At 50.3% G+C, this 24,354-nt stretch overlaps 1 protein-coding gene across 1 annotated transcript in view; it reads right to left on the bottom strand.

The window, feature by feature from the left end:
• Positions 1-24,354, bottom strand: part of LOC131592176 (podocalyxin-like) — a 45,009-nt gene that overhangs the window by 5,723 nt on the left and 14,932 nt on the right. The window contains exons 2-7 of the mRNA XM_058863504.1: positions 9,940-10,776; positions 7,667-7,821; positions 7,110-7,175; positions 1,538-1,694; positions 659-720; positions 404-568 (exon numbers count right to left, since the gene is read on the bottom strand). Coding sequence (XP_058719487.1) covers positions 404-568; positions 659-720; positions 1,538-1,694; positions 7,110-7,175; positions 7,667-7,821; positions 9,940-10,776 — 1,442 coding nt within the window. The remainder of the gene's footprint in view (positions 1-403; positions 569-658; positions 721-1,537; positions 1,695-7,109; positions 7,176-7,666; positions 7,822-9,939; positions 10,777-24,354) is intronic.

Raw genomic sequence — 24,354 nt, 5'->3', positions numbered from 1 at the left:
TTTCTGTGTTGGTTCTTCCTTAAATCCTGCTGCTGCTGCTACTCTGAAATTTGGCCCTGGCCCAGCTCTTGCAAAGGCTGAGCCCTGCAGTGTCGATGCCCCTCCTGCTGACACTCTCCTTCTTCCCTGCACTCAGCCTGGAGCTCCCTGGCACCCAACCCAACTCCACTACTTGTAAAAGTATTTCAAGAAAATGTTTGAGGGGTACAGCTTGTGTTTTGGAATGGAGTTTCAGACTGAGAAATCCTTTCTTCTCAAAATTTTGACCTGGGGTGGTGCCCACTGAGCAAGCCAGGATGTCTCCACCAGCAGAGACAGCAACACTGGTGATCCTCATCTCCTGAAGATGCCTCTGGGATGGAAAAGGTCTTGGGATACCTGTCCCACCCTCCTGCCACCTTACCTGGTCCTTCTTTTGGGAGAAGCGCTGGTGGCAGCCGTAGATGGCCGCAATGAGCAGCAGGGACCCGGCCAGGGTGATGATGGTGATGATCAGGGGGGTGCTGAACTCGTCGTTGATGGTCATGTCCTCCACCATTTTGTCAGAGGTGATGTTGACGATGCCGAGCTGCCACAGGAGGGACAGGTCAGGCTCTGTGCCACCCACCATTGGGGGACACCCATGGGGCAGCTGTGCCATGACCAGGGACCCACTTACCTCCTCTAACTTGTCCTTCTTCTCCTTCAGCTCCTTGAGGACTTCTTCAGAGTCCAAGGGATCTGGGGGAAGAAAAAGGCTTCAATGAGCACAAGGTGTGGAGGTGGGAACAGGTTGTGCCACCATCCCCTGGTCAGAGGGGTGACCCAGTTTCTGGAGGAGGTGGATGAAGATGTGTGAGGACGAAGCCAACCCTTGTAGGGGCTTCACATCCAGACACAGAGCCAGGATCCCTTCTGGAAGGGGGACAGCCCCAGAGCCCCCAGGCCCCACCAGCCATCTCCAGTGGGTGATTTACAAGCAAGCTCAGTGAGGGGCTGTACCTGGCTCCTCAAGGAGCAGTCCCCAGTGCTGGGTGCCTTCCCTGAGGTCGGATGTGGAGTCTGGATCACCCACCCAACCACTGCTTGGTGATGAGTAAGAGCAGGATGGAGCTGAGTCTTTCCTCCTCCTCATTCTAGGGCAGCAGGATGTCTCCACCTCCCAGGCACCCTGATCCTAAAGCAATGTTTGGGCACACCCAGGCTGAGCTGGGTATCCCAACAGGGCTCTTGACATGGGCAGGAAGCTCCTCTCTGTTGTCTTTGGGGAAGGATTTGAACTGGGCACCCAGTTTTAAGCACCTGTGAGGAATTCTTCCTCCTGGAGTCTGGTAAATGCCTTGACTCAGCATGGCAGAGGAATCTGGTGTATTCCTTGGGGCACAAAGCTCATTTCTGGGCTCACTGTAGCTCTCCCAAACCACTGGGATGGGGCAGCCGTGGGAACAGAGCCCTTTGGCCAAGCTCTAGTAGACCTGAGGGCTCTGCCAAGCCTCCACCTCCCGGGTCCCCAGTGCCACCCTGTCCCAGTGCAGCAGAAGGGTGGGATCATACTCACGGTGCAGGACCACCCACACGGCCCAGTGCTGGGAGCGGGGCTTGCAGGCCATCAGCGTCACCGTGCACCGGTCCCTGCTGGCGTCAAACACGTGCTGGGCCGTGGAGCAGAAGCTCTCAAAGAAGGAGTTGTTTTTGCTGGCAGTCTTCCACTCATCCTGCAGTAACAGCGAGGGTCAGCACTGCTCCCCCATGCAGGGACTGCCCAGGAACATCCCACCCCATTGCCAGGGGTGCAGGGTGTCCCATCCTTCTAGAATGACCCCTTTGAGACTGGATGTGCCTCTCCGTGCCATGGCTTGGTTGCCAAGGTGGTGTTGGGTCATAGGTTGGACTCGGTGATCTCAGAGGTCTTTTCCAACCAAATGCATTCTGTGATCTTCCCTCATCCCTGTGCACTGCCCGGCTGCCGCCGGCCCTCCCAGGGAACAGGAAAAGTTTAAAAGTAGTTTCTTTACAAGAAGCCGAGCTCTTGGCTGCCGTTCCTCACCGGGGCCCTGCACCAGCCTTATCTGTGAGCTGCAGCTTTCGGTCTTCCAGGAATAGCAGGTCCCTGAGGGAAGTGTGGCGGGGGGGCTGGGGAGGCCAGGGGGCCGCAGCAGGATCAGGGCAGGGCTGTGCAGCCCCACAGTTCCCCCAAGGGCATCTCCAGCCTTTCCACCCCCTGTCCCCACCAACACAGGTCCCTGTCCTGCTTAAAACTTCCCCACAGCTCTGCAGGGAAGAGCAAGAGAGCGTGCCTTGCTTTTGGATAGAATCACAGAATGAATCACAGAGTGATTTGGGTTAGAAGGGACCCAAAACATCATCCAGTTCCACTCCCTGCCATGGGCAGGGACAACTTCCCTAAACCAGATTGCTCTAAGCCATATCCAAACTGGCCTTCAACACTTCCAGGGATGGGAAAGCCACAGCTTCTCTGGGCAAACTGAAGCATCCCTGGAGAGGTGGGAGAGGGGTGGATGGAGCCCATGTTCCCTCTGTGGTGCTCCTGGGGCTTTTTGCTCGATGCTTTGTAGCACCTGGGAGCTCACTAAGGTAGAGGGGATCACCCTCCTGTCCACACAGACCCTGACGTGTGGATGTGGCACTTGGGGACATGGGTTGGTGGTGGATTTGACAGTGCTGAGTTAATGGTTGAACCTGATGATCTTAGCAGGCTTTTCCATCCTAAATCATTCCATGATTCTGTGCACAGTCCTCACAGGTGCTATATGAGAGGTGCTGTATATACAGTTCCTGTGTGCATGTTTTTCCTGTGCAGGTGATCCTGTGTAGAAGCCCTTAATCCCTGCGGAATTGAGGTGCCTGGCTGGGAAAGGCTCTGCTCCTGCCTGTACATCACCCAAGCCTTCCCCTCCCATCCCAGCACCACCGGTGGCTGGCAGCACCCTGCTTGCTGCATTGTAGGGATGGGAGCTGCCCAGCTTGGGGACGCATCCAATCTCACCCCATTTTATCTAAATATTTGGGAAGCAGCATTGGAGACAGGATGCACTTGCCGGGGCGGAAGGCTGGCCCCGGATACAGTGCGAGGGTGAGCTCAGCATCGTGGGGCCCTGGCTGTCCCTGGGAATGGCCACTGTCCCTCGCCTGTCCTTTCGCTTTGCAGCGGGACAACTTCCCCGGGGCCCCTCTGCGGGGTTCTACCATCCCTGGGAAAAGAGCTGGGTGGGAAATCGGCCCCAGCCCGAGGGCAGCATTCCCTGCAAAGCTGGTTCCCAGCAGGACAGGCAGGAGGGAGCTGTAGCTTGGTGGTGGCGGTGGTTTTATCACGTCTGGACGCTGGGTTGTGCTCCTACGCTTGCAATGTCCTGTGATTTGCCAGTCCCTGTCTGTGCAGCACTTTCTGCTTGGCAGGGGAAGGGAAAGCCTCTGCTGTCTCTCTGCATCCTCCTTCCCCTGCTTTTGCCGCAGCTTGGCTTTCCCCCAGCCCTCAATAACCCGTTTCTTCCCCCGCCACCCCATGGGGAAAAGACCCCTATTTTGGATGGGGTGGGAAATGGGATGCGAGGCTAAAACCTCGCTGAGACCACCTCAGTGGTAGCTGGAGAGCAGTGCCTAAAGCCCTTCGGAGGGTGAGCTGGAGGGATTGGCCCTTTCCAGGGCTGGAGAGGGGCAGGGTGAGGCCGCTGGGCCGGCAGGGATGCCCCTGGCAGCTCCCCCTGCTCCGCCGCCGCTCGCATTCCTTGGCCGGAGTTGACAGGCGCTGCCGAGCAGCTCGGATCCGGTTCCCACACTGGCGGGGACCTAAAACCAACATCCCCGAATGAGGTAACAGCACTTGAGTCAACAAACCACCCCCGCCAGCTGCACGGGGTGAGGGGGCACCGCGACCCTGCTCGGTGAGGGAGTCCCTGTGTCTGCTCCGGGGACTGTCCTGTGTCCCCAGACCCGTGGGTGTCACACAGCAATTCCAGTGGGTTCGAGTGGACCTGCTGTGGTTTTTGCATCCTCCACTGCAGCAGGTTCTGATGCTCCCCAGCATCCACTGACCCAGCTCCTTGGGCACACCCCCCAGGTGGGGGACACTGTGGAGGAGGAACCCCTGGGAGATGGACACAGGGTTGTGTGGCTGAATCACAGCTCAGGCTACACCAACCATCATCACTTCTTGCTTCACCTAACTCATTTTGGGGTTAGGATGAGGAGCATCCATGCATCCATCCACCCACCCATCCATCCATCCATCCATCCATCCATCCATCCATCCATCCATCCATCCATCCATCCATCCCTTCCAAGGCAGGGAAAACACCACTGAAAATACATTTGTGAGCCAGACCTTGGAAGAAGTCATCCTATAGAATGTGAGACATTGAGCTAATAAGACTTATTAAAACACTCATTAAGATCCTGCTGTAATCAAAGGAATGAGAAGTGCAGTGGGGGACATGGACCAAACTGTTCAGCATTGTTTAAAGCATCACCTGAAGAGGAAAGATGCAGGGCACCAACCAGCCTCTGAAACACCTATAGTCCACCAAGTGGTACCAGTTGTATATTTGGCTTTTTTTAAAGGATTTATAATTTGAGTTCCTTGTTTTCTGGAGAATCTGAGGTGTGGTGGGGTGAAAGGTCTGCAGTTCCTGGGTTCAGTCCCAGCTGTTTGCTGGGGTGCCCCCATCACTGGTGCTGCCCCACCAGCCCAGTGCCAATGGGGCGCGTGGCTCTGCAGTGTCCCCTGCCCTGTGTCATCCAGACATGTCCCTCACCTCTGGTCCCCCCACACTGCCCTGGCTTCTTGCTGGATCTGAATTTTTAGTACAATGCCACCCTGACTCTGGCTTGTTCTCGGAGCAGGATCAGAGCTGTTTCTGGAACACTTCTCCTTATAGCACACACTTTCCTGTTTTCCCACGGGTTGTGAAACGCAAAGGATTTTTTCACTTTGCTGTCAGGATTTGGCTACAGACGTGTTTACCGGGCCTACAAAGCAGGGAAACCAGATAGTGCCATTTCTCCGTTATCTGCTCAGCTTGGGAGGCACAAAATGGGCTGCAATATTCAGGAATAAAATGAGTGGAAAGTTAAGGGTGAGCGTGGGGGGGGAGGCGCTTTGGCAGCCGAGGAGGGTGATGGGATGGGAGGATGGACCCTTGCAGCCCTGTAGCCTTTCTGTGGCTGTTTTGGGGTGTAATTGGCATTTTCTGCTAACAGTGCTCTGGCTTGTTATTACACCCAGAAGAATCAAAGGGAAGCAGGGTGGGAGGCTCCCTGCCTCACCAGCTTCAATGCTCCATGGCCCTGGAGCAGGCCATGACGCCAAGATGTGGTGTCTGCCCATCCCTCAGCTCGCTGGTGCTGCCCAGCCTCACCTCATCCCTGCTTCCAAAGCCTCCCAGTACAACTCCATGAGAAGGACAGCAGCTCTGGAACATCACTGTGCCCAAAAGGAGGGGGGAATCTTTAAACACCATCACTATCCTAAGTTTTTTTAGGCTCCAAAACTGGATTTTGTCAATTTGATTGAATATTTTAATATATTCAATACAAAATTTGATGAGAAGCTTTTCCAGCATGAACCTGCAGCCATGTCCAGACATCAAATGGGGAAAGGGATCCTGTTGGGCTTTAAGGAAATAAGGTTCCCTCCTTGGAATCACCCTCAGTGTCCAGAGCAGCATCACTAAGGACATCACCTCTATTGCAGGTGTGTGGGCAAGGAGCATTCACACCCAGCAGTAGCCAGACTAGGAAGGTGACAACAGACAGCAGTCAGGTGCTTTCCCTCCTCCAGGAGCACAGGGGATGATGCTGGGAGGTCCAAGCCCTTTCCAGGGCTGCCAGGCAGGGCCATCACCCCGGCACAGGGAATTTCAAGAGCTGCTGTGGTCAGTAGCTGCATTCACAATGTGTCGAAGGGGTTTGGGGAACACAGTGTGGCTTCACTTGGAGAGTCCCTTCCAGCTTGGCTGATTCTGTGATTCACTTAGGACAGGGAGTGTCAGGACAAAGGCGAACAGTTTTAAATTAAAAGAGAAGAGATTTAGATTAGATATTAGGAAGAGATTATTTACTGTGAGGATGGTGAGACACAGGAGCAGGTTGTCCAGAGAAGCTGTGGCTGCCCCATCCCTGGACATGTCCAAGGCCAGGCTGGACAGAGCTTGGGGCAATCTGGTCTAGTGGAAGGTGTCCCTGCCCATGGCACATGCTGTGAGAAGGTCCATGAAGTACCAATTTTCCACTGTTTACACTGCCAGAAGCCAGAACATTATCATGCCAAAACCCACCCCGAGCCCGACCCACAGTCACTGTGTCAGGACCTCACCAGTCATTTACTGGTGGCTCTTCCCCATTATCACCAACTTAAAACTTCTTCCTATTTGGAACTCATCAGTACAGTGCATCTTCCCTATTGCAGGAAATTCAGTTTCCACCAGAACCATTCTGAAGGCAGATATCCCTCAGGAACACCAGCAGGCAGTGCCCACCCACCAGAAAGGGTCTTGGTGTGTGGTCCTGGGCTGGGCTTGCCTGCCCCCAGCCTTCCCACCACATTTCACTGCTCCCTGGTCTTGTAGAGGGTTTGAAGCAAGCAAAATAAAGTTTTTTTCCACTCACTTTAGGGTTCTATGAGATCATTGAGGAGCACAGGGAGTTCTAAACTCCTCTGCTTCCCAGCTGCTCTGCAGCGGGATACCACCCTACCCCAGTGTGAGGTACAAGATCTCACAAGTGCACAATAACTGTGGAGAAACATCCCATTTTCTGGGGGTGGTTTTGGGACAAAATTCCAGCCCCTCAATTTAGGCAAAAAGCTTTCCTGCTAGCAGAAAGATTTACATTTTAAAAATTTCTATTTTAAAATGGTCTTTCTGTAAGATCTGGGTGGGTTTAGCTGGTTTTCTACTTGGAGGAGACAACACTGACCTCTTCTTCTCCTGCCACATCCCCCACTGGTGACACTGCTGAACATGGGTTTGCATTCACCAGTTTACATTGGTTGCATCTTTGATGAAATTCCCTTATTTCTGAGCACTTTCTCACATGCTCAGAGCACCACGGGTTAAAATCTGAACCTCCAACAGCTGTTAATTCTCCATGGAAGTCAAAAAGGTGGTACTTACACAGGTTCTGGGTTCTTTCAGCTGAATGGTGGGCCTGGTATGTTGCACCTGGTCTTCACAGACGAGCTGGAAAGGCAAAAGAAAAGCAACTCTCAGTGGTGGACAAAAGTTGGAAGGACAGTTGTCACCAATCCAACAGCCCATCATTTGTTTCCTGGGAAAAGAGCCTGACCCCCCTCCAGGCTACACCCTCCTTGGAGTTGTAGAGAGCCAGAAGGTCCCCCCTGAGACTCCTTTTCTCCAGCCTGAGCCCTCCCAGCTCCCTCAGCTGCTCCTGGTGCTTCAGGTCCCTCCTCTTTCACACTCCCCTTCACCTCCATCCTCATCGTCTCTTCTCTGGAAAGCTCCAGGAGAAAGGGATGTGAGTAAATGACCTCTAAAGATCCTTTCCAACCCAAATAGTTCTGTGATTCTACAACCTGGAATTACTTTGCTGGCAGATCTCTCTCTCCCTGACACAGAAATGGCGAGAAGAGCCTCAGACTCCAGGTGTACGTGGGATGGCAGCTAAATTAACACCACTGAGAGGAGCCCACCTTCCCATTTGGTGCCATTACCTCATTTGGGTAAGAAATGTTGGGGTGCTGGTGGCCAGAACTGCAGCTCTCTGTCTGGTCCCCCGAGGCTGGAACTGGTGGCTGGGCACCGTCAGGGCTCTGGGAGGCACTGGTGGGTTTGGTTGGTGCAGATCCAGCATCGTGGGTGCTCTGGTCTGGCTCCCCAATATGCACCAAAAAACAAGCAGAGAGACACTGACACAATATAAAGGATACAGCTGGCACAGCTCTGTCAGGGATCACCTCAACATCAGTCTTCATCTCTAGCCCTGCCTTGAAGCTCATTGTGTCAAATGCTGCTTTAGATTGCTTCTTTAATTTTATATCTCTTTTAAATTAACTTTGATATGGAAAGGAGCTGATTACTGATTTTCTTTTCCGCTGCTGAAACTCATCAGAATGTTCTGGAGAGAGGAACCAAAGGCCGTTGCATGGCTGCGTGTGGGTAGCTGGGTAATCACTTTGAAGTATGGGGTGATTTTCACTCCTTTCACTTTATCTGGGGTACCTTCCATGGAGGTTTCCTCAACAGATGCAGACCTGGCTACCCAGGGTCTGCCACCCACCTCTGTTGGGAGGGGATGTAATGCCATAACCTCTGCTGACTGCACCTCCATGGAAACATTCCAGGATGACAAGCTTAGAAATAGTGCCTGGTTCTACAGGAGACAGCCTGGGGTGTCCTTCCTGGTATTCCAGAAGGGCACAAGTCCCAGATCTACCAGCCCCATTCAGGTGTCTCTGAAAACTGAGGTCGCCCCTGAGGACTTGGTTAAGTTCTGTAGCATCTTAGAATTGTTTGTGCAGTGGGAGTAATGCAAGGAGCACAGCATCCTCCTGCCTCCCCAGACCCCTTTGAAGACATGGATCTTCATCCCTAGCTTCCTAATTCATCCTTAAGTGGTGACAAAGAGAATTAAAATGCCACAGGATGCTCACAGCCTGTTTGCTCTCAGGACTCCTGCCTCTTTCACAGAAAAGATGAGGAATATTTCTCTCCCAGACACATTCTGAAGGCTCCAGGAGAGAATTAATTCCAAAGCCATCTGTTTCTCATGCATTCTGCCAGCTATTTATTAAATATAAAGGGTTTTTTAGACCTCTTCAGGCTTAATGCTTGAGGCCAAATTTGAATTAACATCATTTCATATATCATCCTCCAGTGGAGAGCAGTTCTGTGGAGCAGGAGGGGAAAGAAAAGAAAAAGAAACATCCTTCAGGAAAATATCCATTTCACTTCATTCCTGCCCATACATGAAAACATGATGTGGTGAAAGCCAGTGGAGATGGCCTTGCAATAAAACCTTGGCTCATTTAGTGATGCACGAACTGGGGGGCTGAAGGGGGTGGAGATGGTTTTTGAGTGGCTTCTGTATTCCAGGTAACTAGAAATCAGGTCAAGAAGAGCATTTTCCAGGGAAAGAGAATGAAGGGCTCCAGTGTGATCACAGCCTTAATTCAGAGCCAGATGTGAGCTGAACCCAAAATCCCAGCCAAGTCTGGAAGACTCCCTGGAGCCCTCACAGTCTCACAGGGTGATGATTTCCCTGTAAATGCTACCAGACAAAATTCCAGTTTGGGAGTTTGAACTGTGCCTCACCAGGACATCTAGGAACTAACACGACAGTAAAACTCCAGAGGTCAGAGAAAACACCTTACTGGTGTTCAGCAAAGTCCCAAACAGCACGTGGACACTCCTAATGGTGCTTAGACAGCAGTCAGCAGCCCAAGCCCTCCCGCAGCTGATGAACGTCCTACCAAAGTCAGATTCCTCAGGGGTTGTAAACTCGGAGTTGAGACACAAAATCTCCTTAGTCATCTAAAGCTCATTTTCTGTGCATGCCCAGACAGCCTTCCCTAAGCTGTCAGCTGCACCAGGGATCTTCCAGGGGCAGCATTCCGGGGGCTGTCACACTGCTTCCCCAGCTCTCCTGCCTCAATCCCCAACCCATCGCCGCTGCTCCCGTTTGCCGTCACTGAAGATCGAGTCACTGCAGTTGATGGTGCTTCAGGCACCATTTGGTCCATTCAGAAGCCAATGCCTGCACTTTGCCAGCTGATTCATTCCTTGAATTTCACTGACTGCATTGACTCGACCTCCACCAAGGACAACAGGGACCTAAACACGCGCTTGTCATGCAGGCAACTGCCCTGGAAATCCTAAAATGAGACAAGGTGGTGACAGCCCATAATGGCAGGTGTTTAGGGCAGCCAGAGGAAAATACAAGAAGGCCTCCCCAGCACAAGAAACCAAGGTTCCTGTCTTCTGTTACCTGCCCCAGGAGTTGTCGTGGCGGCTGCGTCTGGGACCGTGTCTTTGCTGCCATTTTGCAATGTCGGGGTGGTGGCGAGGGACGGGGATCCAGTCAGAGGGGTAACAGAAGTGCCGGTGCTTCCAGAACTGGTGGAAGGGGTTGGTCCCTGGACTGGAGAACTGGAAGAAGAAGGAGGCTGCTTGGTGTCACACGGGGGAGGAGAGACAGGACAGTCCTTGGAGCTTTGGGAAGGGTCAGTCCTCGGCACTGTGGTGCTCACAGTGGCGTTAGGCAAATGACCCAAAGGCTGGTTTCCCTGAGGCTGTGTGCTGGGAGAGGGTGTGCCAACAGCCCCTACAGCTCCCGGAGGACTGGTTGCATTAGTGACAAGATCTGCAGCAGCGGTGGTCTCTGAGCTTCCTGAAGTGACTGTAGCACCACTGGGCTGCTGGGAAGTAGTGGGCTGTGTAGCAGGGGTGGTTTTGGGGGTGGTGGCACTCTGTGAGGGGCTGTCCTGCCCTGGCGTGTGGGACAGGGTCATGGTGGTAGGCGACGTTGTCCCCGATGCTGCGACCACTGTGCTCGGTGACGACGCAGAGGGGGACGATGACTCTAACACTTTGGCAGTGGTGGGGCTGCTTTGAGCAGTGGTGGAATCTGCCACAGTTGGCTGAGTGGCTGCTTCCTTAGTGGTGGTGGCAGTGGTGATTTGGTCTGTGGTAGGTGATAATGCAGCGGTGATTGGTGAGGTCTCTGCAGCGCTTGCAGATGTGGCCACTGTGGTGGTTTCTGTGGTCATGGTGGACGGGCTTGTTGCTGGGCTTGCAGAATCTGCATCTTCCTGAGAGCTGACACCTGGGAAAAATAAAAATGCCAAGGTAAATGCTGAACTAAGGAAACTGCCCTTGGTTTCCCCTCAGAACATGTATTTGTAGAAGTAAACACTTGGCATAAGCCACAAGTCATTCACTCAGGGCTTGCCTTGTGCTGTCCAAAGTCGTATCAAATTCCACGTTCTGGTACCATTGTGTCCAGCAGGAAATAGAGCAGAGGAGTTCAAGAGGAACCTCCAAATGTAGTCAAACTCACAGGACTTCAGAGCAAGAGCAGGAGGACAAGACCTGCTGGGTCTCAGGACACAGGTCTCCCTCAGATGGGAGGTCCACCAGCTTCCATGCACAGCCTGCAAGTGGTCCCCAAAATAAAGTAGATCCAGCCCTTGTAAAGGGACAGCCAAGGGATGCACTGACTGCAATTGTCCAGCCCTGTTATGATTGTCTCCCACGTCCCTGAAGGGATAAGGTGACACAGAATCACAGAATCATCAAGGCTGGAAAAGACCTCCAAGGTCATTAAGCCTAAACAATTATCTCACATTATCACATGCAAAGAGATCTGTGTTCGGTTTCTGAAGAATACTTTAAATTTTCAAATTTTTAAGCTGTTCTTCAGTGGGAGATGCAGCTGGAGGACAACTCAGCTGACAAGGGAGAACTCTCCCACAGCAGAGAGCTCTGCAATGTGCTGCAATGCCAAAATGGGGTATTTTCACTGCTAAACCAGTACAAAAACCTGGGTCTATTCTTGTGTTTGTTCCACTGTCTATCCAGTGTTTGTAATCACTGCAGGAGCTCCATCAGTGGCCACAATTTCCTCACATGGTGACCACCAGTTCTGGGCTCTTGCTCAAATTCACCCCTGGAAAGTTTGACCAATTTTTCACTTTTCAGTAAACATGGGCTGAGCCACTTTATCCATGGATCCCTCTGGGGTCAAAGCAACGACCTGACTTGGGGAGAAGGTTCTTCCATTTGGTGACTGTGCAGAAGAACTGCTACAATTTTTTTTCCCCATGAAGCACTCATACATTACTTCCAACCCTCCAAAACAGGAGTCACACTTCCAAGGATTGATTTTTAGCCTAATGCTGCTCTCCAGAGATCTGCTTTGCTCCTCTGTGCTGGCACACAGGCAGAGTATCTTCTCTTATACAGCCTGTCTGTTGACACTGATTGTGCATTGAAGATCTGATGAAGCTCAAGTTTCTGGTGGGAAAATTTAGCTCCTCCATGTCAGGATCTGGCTTGAGAAGGACTCAGGAGGTGGGATTTGGGATGGGGAGGCTGCAACAAGTTTGAGTTCCTGTGGGAACTGCCTGGGGACAGAGTGGGTTTGGAGGAGGCAGAGGAGCTACAGCTGGGCCTTGCATAGGCATCCAAACAGGGAATGGAATGGAATGGAATGGAATGGAATGGAATGGAATGGAATAGAATAGAATAGAATAGAATAGAATAGAATAGAATAGAATAGAATAGAATAGAATAGAATAGAATAGAATAGAATAGAATAGAATAGAATAGAATAGAATAGAATAGAATAGAATAGAATAGAATAGGAATAGAATAGAATAGAATAGAAAAGAATATAGAGAATATTTCAGTTGGAATGGACCTACCCTGATCAGGTCATACATCTGCCTGACCATTTCAGGGGAGTCACAGTACCACAGACTGATTTGCATTGGAAAGGACCTCAAAGATCATCTCATTCCAACTCCTCCTGTCATGGGCAGGGACACCTTCCACTATCCCAGGTCCAAGTCCCATCCAACCTGGCCTTGAATGTTTCCAGACATGGGGCAACCACAGCTTCTCTGAGCAACCTGTGTCAGGGCCTCACCGCCCTCCCAGCCAAGAATTTCTTCCTAATGTTCCATCTAACCCTGCTGTGTGTCACTTTAAAGCCATGACCCCTTGTTGTGTCACTCCATGCCTTTGTGAAAGTTCGCATCTCCTCCCAAAACATGGTTTCCCCACCAGCCACCAGGAGCAGCCACTCTTCGAAACACAATCAAGATGTGATTGCAACTGAAAGTAACAGCATGAATTATTTTAGGAAACACTTGGCTTGTGAGAAAACATTTCCATTACATCTACAGGAAAAGGGCTTTTGTGGAGATAAATCATATTTCCTATGGGCTGGCCACTGTCTGTGGGATAAGAAGAGGTAAAGAAGTAAAACATCATCACAAGGTGCTGACAGGTAAGCGCCAGGTGCTGAAGATAGGAGGGAGTTTTGATCTATCACCTCCTTAGCTGTGTTATCAATCTGTGTGGCTTGAATTGTCAGCCACGGTTGCACCAAGCTGGGGAGAGACCAGACATCCAGTGAGCCACAGAACAGGTCTGTCCCATAAATAGGGTGTGAAAGTTTGACAGGGGGCCTGACAACAAAAGAAGTACAAAAAATATCCCCTAAAGGTAGAAACAATACAACAGAGACATAAAAAAAGAAAGGGTTGGAAGGAAGGAAGGAGGAAATCCCCCACTGCTCTTGTTTCCTCTTCATGCCCCAGCCTCATCCCAGAGGGGCAGAAATTAAAGGCTCCAAGGAGAGGTCAAAAAGACAATTCAATTCAACTCGGTCCAAGGGAAGGGGACAGGACCATGCTTTGGCTCTAGGCCAGTCCTGGTGGCCAGCTGGGATCACCCTGTGATCTAAGGAACCAGGATCCCTGGCCCAGTACTTCCCTGTCCCACCCTGGGGAGATACAGATAGGATGTTACCACTTTTAGTAAAAAACTGAGGGCAGAAGTCCAAAGCAAGGGGCTGTTCTGCTGATGGAGAGATCTGGTGAGATCCTCCAGGCTTGTCCTGGCTGGGGTGGTAGCAGGGTCTTTTTTGGGGCACACAGAATGACACAGCCCCAAAAAGAAATTACTTTTTTCATTACTTTGAGAAGGGAGAAGAATCAAGACTCAAGCTGGTGCCCAAAAATCTCATTAGTATTTTATCTTTCTGTATCTCTGCACCCACTCCTAGTGTTCCTCTTCACTAAGGTCAAGAGATGTTAAAAAATCCATTTATTCTTCCTCATTACGCAAGGATCAGTGATTTAAGTGGGATCAAGCATCACGAGCTGGACCTGCAACACACCACTGGAGAGGAGCTGTGGGTACAGCTGGGAGAGATCCCCTCCCACAGAGGAGCAACCACATTCATCCCCACACCCCTCCTGCAGGCTTTTGGGCACCTTTCTGTCAGCAAAATTTACCTTTTCTATCCTGCTGCATTAAATTAAACTGTTTTCTCAGCACAAGGTGCTGCTGCAGTCACGGGGCTCAATACCTTCCTGCAGTTTTATTGCTCTGAGCTTAATGTTGTTGTTTGTCCAGGGACTCTGTCTCACTGCAGCTTTGGGAAAAAATGCATTTCATTTAGAAAAATTACATTTTTTTTTTGGTGTCTTGCAGGATCACCACCCACAAAAGACCTGTCTTAGGCAAACCCATTGCAAACTTAATTCCAAAGCAGAAACAACTGCAGAACAAGCACCACAGTCCCAGGAGTCACTGTTTTCCTTCCACATGTACTGTATCTCTTTCAAATGCCAGAAAATGTGTTTTTTTTTAATCTCTTCCTCCCTTGCTGGCCACCTGTGCCAAATTTCAGTGGTAGACTCAGGGGTAATGACTGGTAGCGAGCCCCTGTTTGCCTGGGCTGGGGGCCAGTATTGCCTGACAACTGTCCCCAACACAAGAAACGAAAAGGATCTGGTTAAAGGAGGAGAAAACCTCTGTTAAGAACAGCCAGACAGGACAGGATTATGTCTGGGGCCTGTTCAGCATGAAAATCACTCACAAAAGATACAGTAAGTCCTTTTGCAGGGAACAAGTGATCCCTTCACGCCGTGAGCCCCGGAGATAAAAGGATTTAAGACATCAATGAGAGAGGAGGAGGAGGAGGATGGAGGAGAGAACCTCCAAGTTATCACTCCCCTTACCCGGAGGAGACCCTTCCCAAAAGAAAGCCCAATTGAATTTCAACCAGAGTCCCTCAACCTGTTTTCCAGAAGTCAGAAAAAAACCATCTGCCCCTGACTTTCCTGGCTGCATTTTGGCACGCCAAGGACTCTTTTTTGCTTTCACTTTTCTGGACCATCACCAGTTCTACATTTGATGGAAGATGAGAGCAATTTAGCAGCTACCAGGGGTATTTTGACAGCACTCAGCAGCACTGAGACTAAAGGTTGGTCTGTTCTTCTCTTCCTGCATGCATCCCTCAGAAAACCCAAACCTCTGGTGCTGGGTGTGGGGTGGATCTGTGGGAGGAGGGCGCGAGCCTGCCACGCATCCGCGGGCTCGGCGGCCAAACAGGAGGAAATGAGTCCACTGCAAAAACATGATTTCATGTCCGGATACGTGTATCCCATGACCGGGCCTGCGATACAGTGTGTGTGGGATGGGGACAGCCAGCACGGGAGACAACTTTCCCTTATTGCTCATTACCCAGATGGCCCATCTGGGAGGCTGGAAGTGCCCCTGTGGGCTCTCGTGGATGGGGATGGTGTGAGAGGTCTCTGGTCTGGTGCTGGTGGGATGTGAAAAGTCACCCAAAATGTAAAAGGAAAGGTGAGCTGCTTTGTGCCAGCACGGCTCCTCACAACTGCAGTTACAGACACAGCTTTGAGCTGCTGTGCACCACCTCCAGCCACAGATTCGTGGAACCACAGAATGGTTTGGGCTGATTGGGACCTTAAAGGCCCTCTAGTCCAACACTGCCATGGGCAGGGACACCTTCCACTCTCCCAGGATGCTCCAACCCTTGGCCTTGAACACTTCCAGGGATGGAGTAGACACAGCTTCTCCAAGGGCTTCACCACCCTCACAGGGAGATATTTCCTACTAATATCTAATCTAATTTCCAACTGATATCTAATCTGGAGTGTCTCCCAGTTTAGCCATGCCACGGCGTGATGCTCTGTAACCTCAGTGCTGTGAGTACGTGGAATTTTGCAGGTTGGGGAAGGCCCTCAGAGGAGAAGCATTTTGGAAAGGTCAAGGCTTGGAGCGCAAAAAGAGAACCAAACAGGCTCAAAATGCAAAGTGAAAGGACACGTCCTGTCCATCCTCCCACAGCCCACCCAAAGCCAGCGATTAATTCCCTCTCCACGCAGCTCCTCTGATTAATTCCCTGCCCAACAGCTTCCTGCTTCCTATTTTGGTAACGCCTCCCCCTGCCTCCCCCCCATCCACCTTGTTGAAACAGCTCAGATATTGGCTGAAATTCTATTAATAGTGAGAAAAGGAAACTCAAAAGAATAACTTAGGAAATGGTGGGTGACACACCCCACGCCGGCGGGCTGAGCCCAGCTTGGAGCCTTACTCCAAGCAGCTCCTGCTCCTCCCAAGGCGGGATGAGAAAGCTAAGCAGCCTGAGCAACTCAGGGAAGGGGAAGGGATGTGAGCCAGGCCCTGAGGAAGTTCCTATTTTCCTCCCCTTTTTTGCAGCCTTTCCTGATTGAACAGGGGCAGCGGGTTGAGTTCATCAAAGGCAAAGCAGGGGCTGAGGCTCTGGGGGTGGCCCTTTCTATGGGGACAGCATTTGCCAAAGTGACTGAGGAAGCTCTTGGACTTTCTTTGCATTGCAAGAAGCTCCTGGGAGCAAGGAGGGTTTTATCCACCCTCTGCAATGTGGCCGTGTCTGAGGTGCAGCAGAGCCCAGTCACTGCAGAGGACAGGAAATCTGTCACCTCCTTTTGAAACTGGGAAAGGGATCAGATTGGAAGAATATCACAGAGCAGTGTTATTTATCCTGGAATTAAGCTGGGCTATCAGAGCAAGTGCTTGCTTCACAGGGTTTTTAATTTTGCCTCTGCAGAGGCTTTCCCTTCCATCGGCCTGGGGATAGATGGGATCCAAACTTCCTGAGCTGCCTGAGGAGATTTTAGTGAGGGATGTGGTACAAGGATGGTTTACACACCACCCTGGCACTCTCCATGTCTGAAGATGCTTTCCTAATGAGCATTACCCAACCTCTTCGCTGCCAGCCTCACCATCAGCTTTATGAAATGGCTTCACCAGGCCAGAAATCAATTTGGCTTCCTGGGTTAGAGAATGGGGAAAGGTCCAACAGCAGCTGCCAGAGCATTCTCCTCTAATCCATATCTAGTCCAATCACCCAGTGCAGACGTATCCTCTCCAAACCCCTGCCAGAATAAAAACTGCTGCAGAACCATTTTGATAGAATTGCACTGCAAAATGTTAAAGACGAGACCTAATGCCTGGGTCTAATTAGTGCTTCAATAACACTTGGGGAGGGGTTGCATCAAAGAAGTGTGGGCAGGTCAGGGGAGGGGATTCTTGACTGTGAGGGGGGTGAAGCCCTGGCACAGGCTGCCCAGAGAAGCTGTGGCTGCCCCTGGATCCCTGGAAGTGTCCCAGGCCAGGTTGGATGGGTCTTGGAGCAGCCTGGGATAGTGGAAGCTGTCCCTGCCCATGGCAGAGGTGTTAGAACGAGATGATCTTTAAGGTTCTTTCTAAACCAAACCATCCTATAGTTCTATGAAATGAGTGTGTCTGGACTCTGATTTAAAGCCAATGGGTTTATTGCCAGCAGGGAACCTCCTTTTCCCCACTGTGAAAAGACTCTATTGAAAAAACTCTTCAAATTTAGATCGTGTGTGGAAGTGACAGTGAGAGCAAGGCAATAATGCTGACAAGTGCCCTCTTTGCTGTCAAATTGAAGGAATCTGCAGCCACAGCCTCTGCCCTGGAAACCCTTCCCAGTAAACCCTTTCTGCCTGGATGTGGAGCAGGGCAGGGGGAGGAAATGGATGTGCTTTTTGGAGTTTTGCCTCCTCTCCAGACAGAGAGGAGCATCCGGGGCTTCCTACTCCACTGGCAGCCTGGAGATACCCCTCTGCAGGAGATCTGGGACATGTCCTCACAGCATTTTAGCATCATCTTGAGGACTCTAAGTCTGCAGCATTTTGCAGTGAGTCACATCCCTACAGTAGCCAAAAGGCCATTCTGCTTCCAGAACTGGGAAAAATTCAAGTTTTCCCTATTTTTACCAGGTACAAGCAACCCTGAATCCCAACGAGCAGACCTCACATGAGCTTTGGCTGCTTCATTCTCTCTGTTAGATCTGCCTGGCTTTATTTGATTCACACAACAGCCTTTAAACCTCCTTGGTTTCAACCAAGAAACCCACCTGCAGCCTGATACACTTTTCCTGCCAGGACTGCAACACATGTCCCCAGAACCCAGGTTTTGATGAACCAGCATTTTCTGACTACAAACTTGCTTCATTAACAAATTCCCCATCAGCTCTTTCTGCAAGTGTTCGAGCCAGCTCAGCTCATCTGCTGTTTCATTTGGAAGTACGACAAATATTAAAAATAATCATTCCAAGGCACACCTCCCCACACTCCTCTTTCCCTGCAGCCCTGATTTGTCTCCTCTTTGCTCCCTTGGTCCCTCTAAACACCACATTTGGGGAGGCAGAAATGGGTTAATTTGCTGCACTAATTAATGACCAGACAGTGGGTTTGAGGGAGCAAGAATATCTCAGCATTCCTCACTCCCACCTTCAAAAAAGCATTGTCACACCAAGCTTGGACATCTTCTGAATTTCTCCTCCAAGTCTGGGGTTTGCCAGAAATTTGTGATCAGTGGCATTTTTCACTCAAGTGGACCCAGCTGGTCCATCCCAGGCTGTTCTGCATCCCAGGACCAGCTCCAGCCAGAGGTGAGGAATGCCAGCAGTGGGAAGTCCAGCCTCTCTTACGGATAAACATAGGACATCCTATTTAGGATTGTCTCCATGACTCTTCTCATGGAAAACATGTGGCTATCTAAAAAGTGGTGGGGTGCAGAAAGAGACAGGAAGACCACTGTGGAAAACCAAAGCTCCAAAATCCTTCACAGGAGGTTGTCAAGGAGTCAACACAAACACACGTGCCCACCTCTATCCATGCAACCCACAGGCATTTTTCACCACTAAGCCTGGAAATAATCCTCTTTCCATCAGGAGAAAGAGGATATTTCCATCCAATCCATGATGGGATTTTAAAGGGACCTGGCTCCAGCCCTGCACTCTTTCCAGGCTGCAGAATGAGGATCTCTGCTCACCTCACTGTGTAGGAAATGGCACCGGAGCTGCTGGAGCCGAAACGTGGGAAGCATGAGCCAAAAATGCCTCATGTCCCAGCCTGACCAGGCCCTCCAAAACAGAGTGGTGCCATGCTCCTGTCCTCTCTTGAATCCTCTATACCACTGGAGTGGAGCTATCCATGATGACCTTGCTGCTTTGAAGGAGGATTTGTGGGCTGATCACGAGAGCATCAATCACCCATCGCTGAAGGACACAGTGTCTGGTACATTTAGCCCTGAGACCCCTCTATTTCTGCAAAAGCCACACAGGACTTTGGAAGAAACTCAAGGTTTAGACTGAGTGATGGGCCAGAAAATCTCTCTGGATCAAGGTAAAGAGCAGGTGCTTTTGTCCCAAAACAGTGGTTGTGAGTTGACAACACTGAAAACCACAGGAAAGCTGTAAGAATATGGAACTTTGTTATACACTGAATATCTGTTATACACTGAATTTTCTTCAATGTTGTAAGTCTTTATGATGGTCTTTCAGGATGTTTTTCTGTGAACATGAGCACTATAAAAGCCTTTTTTTTTTTTTTTTAAGAAAAGGCAAATAGGTCAAAACTCTAGATTTTTCTGAATTTGGACAGGATTCTCAGGTCCACAAGAAGAACTTAAAGGCTGGGGCTGCCAGATTGGGAATTCCACCTTGATCACATGAGGATCCCACCCAGCTTCCCCATTTCTCTCTGGGGTGGAAGAAGCGTTGGAGAAAGCTCACCACCTCTCTCCAGGGTTGGGGCTGAGCCATGAGTTGATTCCAGCACTAAGGAGCTGTGGAGCTGTGGACAAAGTGGTGGGAAGGAGACCTTTGGAGAAGCCAACCCTATGAACTGCTTGGCCAAAGCATCAGCTTTGCTCTTGAGGGCTGAACTCAAGAACTGTCACATCCCAACAGCCCCTCCTGGGGACCTGACCTCCTTTCTCCAGCCCTGCCTCTCACCAACATCTGGGGACACACAGATTTATTCACTAAGACAGAGAATAAGTTTCTCCCTGTGCTTTTCACCCCAGAAAGATGAATCATCCCTTGCTGGCTTTTCCTGGAGGGCTTCAGACAGCTTGGGAAGGAGTGAGGACGTGAGCCCGCGAGACAGGAACTGATATTTATACAGCCTGACGGCTTGTCTACACAGGGGTACTCAGAAAAAATTAATCTAAAATTAAAAGGAGGTATGATTTCAGAGTGGATTAGTCAAAGTGCACGCAACCCACCAGGTGGCCACTCCTGTTCAGCTTTAAATCAGTCTTTACTGAATATAGCCCAAATAAAGTAAGTTACATCAAATCAAAGTCTCCTCAGCTCTTAAATATGATGAGGGGGAGCTGATGCACTTTAGGAAAGTTAATTCAGGAGAAACTTGGTGATGGTCCCCACAAAACAAACTCTTAGATGTTGCACTGACCAAACAGGGATGGGGCACACCTTCCTCCCCAGTTGAGGTTGGCCTTTCCTAATTCCTGGGCATGGAAAACTCTGACTGATGTCAGATTTGATGCCACATTGTAGAATCATAGATTAGTTTGGGTTGGAACAGATGTTTAAAATCTTGTCCAACTCCCCTGCAATGAGCAGGAACATCTTTAACTAGATCAGGTTTCTCAGAGTCCTGTCCAACTTGGTTTTGAACATACCCACAGCTTCACTGGACAAAATGTGCCAGCATCTCAACAAAATCTAAATTGAACCTTGTTCAGTTTAAAACCATCATCTCTCATCCTACTGCAATAGACCCTGTTAAAAAGTTTGTCCCTATCTTTCGTTTAAGCCACCTTAACTACAGAAAGGCCCCAATCAGGTCTCTCTGGAACTCAGTTTTTCTCATTTTTTGCCATGGAGAAAGGCAGGACCATGAGAAGGCAGTGGAGAGAGCACCCCACAAGTTTTCGGGTGGCATGGGGGATGAAATTCCTCGCCTTGCTCTCCTCTCCAGCTGGCTGGGTCCACATTTGGGTTCATGCTGAGCAAGGCAGGGATGGAGCTGGCCCTGAGCTACTCATCCTGCCAGCTGAACCTTTGCCAGCTGGCTGGCACCAGGGAAGAGTTGTCACATCCAATGTCACTCAAGTTGGGTGCTGTGCATCAGCGACGTGTCTAGACTTTGTCCATGGGCAATGAGGGCCGCAAGGATCTTGTGGAGCAGAGCTCCTGTGGGTTGGTTGTGCAGCCAAAACTCCCCTCACTTTTTGTGAGTGTCACTATAATTTTTGCAGTGAGGAAGAAGAAAGGAGAAAATATTCCCTTTTTTGTGGAGGGGGCTCTTCCTAAAGGAAAAGGATCAACCCCAAGCACAAGGACAGACTACTGGCTTCTCTGGGACCTCAGGCTGACAAAGCCAGACCACAGAGAGGCATTAAAGCTGGTATTAGCAGCAGGGAACTAATGCCCAAACTTGTGCCATCAAAACCAAGGATGCCATCCTCAGCTGGAGGCTGAAGCTGCAGGTGCAGCACACAGGAGGTCCAAGCCACAGCCCTAAGGGGCAGAAAACAAGAGGAGAGACCCTAAACCCAAAAGAATAAGGAGACCTCGGCCTGGTGACAGGCTGCCCTGGTACAAGGGAAAACATGGAGACGGGTGAATGGAAGGTCAGTTTGTGCTGGCACACCGCGCTGCCGTGGTGCTGCAACACCTTGTCCCTGCTTCTTGCACCTCCCTTTCCTCTCCACCTCCCCTGAACACTTACAGCAGCAATTGCTCTCAGACAACAGCCCCTGCCTGCTCCTGTCAGCGCTGCTGGTTGTGTGGGGAGGTTGCCAGTCCCCTGGGGCTGTGCTCAGGGCAGGGCTCGGACATTGCCTGCCTATCCCAGGACAGATTGGACCAGCAGAAAAGAGATGGTGGGGACACGATAAGGCCCAGAGCCTCACCCTCCTTTGTGCACCCAGAACCTCAGATGAGTCACAAATCAGCCCAAATTTACGCCCTCCAGCCAGAAAATTTTCTTTTAACCTTTTCGGGGTCGCGAATCTCATTGCCTTCCCCAGCCCATCTCACACACCACTCACCACCAGGCCAGGGTGAGCCCAAAGAGGATGATCTGAAATATCTTGAACTGGATAATCCTTGTGGGCCCCTTCCAGCTGGAGATACTCTGTGATTCTGAGATCTTTGGTTTATTGACACTCTGAGGTGATGTGAAAGACACAGGTGATGCCAAGTGACATAGAAACCCCCTCTGAGAGGCACTGGTGACCCCCTCAAACATGCCAGCCATCCCAAGTAAAATTTTGAGTGATTCCTGGTTAAATATCATCCCCAGTTCTGTCTGCTTTGCTTCTCTTTCAGTCTGTGCTGGGGACAGATTCCTCTGCAGGCACACCTGGGACACCTGCAAATCATCACTGACATAAAAGCTTCCACCTCACACCCCTCATCCCAAGATTTTTTGCCAAAGATAGATGTCAGGATCCATCCCTCCACCACAATCAGTCCCCCATGACCTTGGCTAGCTGGGGTTACCGAGCCAGCAGCCCAGAGATTTCCTGTCAATGCCGTGAGGAGAGCTCCACATTTCCTTGGGATCCTTTGTGTATCAGTGCTATTTTGGATCCCACCTTATTTATTTTTTTTTCCCTGCAGTTCCACACCCACACCTCCCTCAGGGTGGGGTCTTCCCAGATAATTGGGAAGCTCTATATATACACATGTGCCTGCTTGAGCATCTACATATATTTATATAGTGGAGCCTTCGGGCATGGACTGGACACGCTGGACTTGGCAGGAGGCTCGGTGCTATTCTTTAGATGGGGAGAGCCTCGGAAGGGAAGGACACAGCCAGCCCTCCCTCTTATTCAAAACTATTTAAAGACTGTCTGGCACTGAGTTTCTTTCCCACCAAATGGCTCCAGTGACAATCTGGCTTTACAGGCCCTGTGTAATCTGATCAGCTTCTATTGTTGGCAAATTCGTAATTGCCTCATTATTTAACTCTCCTGAAACAGTTCGTTTTGCAGAAAAAGAAATCCATTTTAGCTTTCTGTTCTGTTGTTTGTTTGTTTGTTTTATTTTGTTTTTCAGGAGCAGTGGGACTCAGTTTCCATTTGAAGCACTTGTGTTCTTTGATAGCTCCTGCTCCTCCCTTCCTTAAAATAATAATTTAAATATTTTAATATTAAAAGTAATGATAAAATAATGCTCTCAGAAATCACTTATTAAAGGCACAAACAGTGAGAAACTACCTTTTCCAGTGTTATGCCAGGGCAGGACCCTCCAGCAGAGCATAATTGTTACCCAATGGCCTCTTAGGTGGAACGGGAAGCAGCACAAGTAGAGGAAGTGTCCAGGGCCATGTTGGATGAGATTTGAGCAACCTGGTCCAGAGGAAGGTATCCCTGTCCATGGTAGGGGGGTGGAACAAGATGGTCTTTAAAGTCCCTTCCCACCCAAAACATTTTGCAATTCCATGTTCTAGGATTTACCCCCAGAGAGGAAGGATGCTCCTGTAAGCACTGTGTGCTGGCTCACCTCCTTGCTCAGCCACAACTCTCTAAAACAACCCTCATTACACTTGTCAGCCTCTCCCCAACTCAGTTTCCCCATCTCTACTCGCAAGAGGGGACAGATTTTGGACAGAGGAGCTGTCTTCATTTACAGGCTGATCCAGCACCTTTCTAACCGGGGCCCCAGCCTTGGTTAGGTGCCAGAGCAATACGAATAATTACTAATAGTAAATCCCATGGGAGTCTATTACATTATGGTTCAACTTCCTCCCAAACAATTGCTCCTCTTCCTTGCTTTGTGTGTTCTTCAAAAGAAGCGGCTGCTGTGCTTTAGGGCTGGGACACCAGCCCTGGTAAACACACACCCAGCGTTCCTGCTCGGCTGGGCCTGGGCAGCAAAAAGGAGATAAATCTGATTTGAGACAATCACCCTGCAGGCAGAAAAAACCCTGAGGGCTTAATGGAAATGGCAAAGTAGCTGCCCTAAACAGCGTTTGTCCCGTGGAGTCCCTCAGGGCACATTTATTCACTGGTTTTGGGATGATATTACTCAGAGTGGCAATGAGAGCAAGAAATGTTGTGAGGAGAAGGGCCCACTGGTCTCAGGGCTCAAAATGTCTTTGTTCAGAGAGTGGTGAGGGTCCTGGCAGTGCAGGAGCACTCAGCTGAGGGAAGCAGGGATTTACTGTAGGCACATTTCTTGCCAGTGCTTGGACATGTTCCTGCTTCCCACCTGCACCGCACCACCCAAAACTACACAAAGGGAAAGATGGCCCAGAAATGGGAAGAAAAATGTCCTTGGCCCACAGTCAGCAGATCAAATTGTCCTTGTAAGGCCTACAGGGCATGGGAGCACCTCAATGCCGTAGGTTTAGGTGCAATATCAAACTCCTACAGGAGCTGGGAACCCAAAATATCAAGTGTACAACAAAAGGTCTGATGGTAACACAGAGAGGACATCCCAAATTGGTGTGAGTGGGCTTTGGGTGAGCTTTCTTGAGGTCCTTGGAGCCTCATTCAAACAGCTTGCTCTGCAACACATGCTGCGATATCT

Source organism: Poecile atricapillus, chromosome W (genome assembly GCF_030490865.1).
Source record: "Poecile atricapillus isolate bPoeAtr1 chromosome W, bPoeAtr1.hap1, whole genome shotgun sequence".
In the NCBI taxonomy this organism is placed as follows: domain Eukaryota; kingdom Metazoa; phylum Chordata; class Aves; order Passeriformes; family Paridae; genus Poecile; species Poecile atricapillus.
The sequence above is the reverse complement of the archived record's forward strand: the minus strand, read 5'-3'. Positions and strand labels throughout refer to the sequence as shown.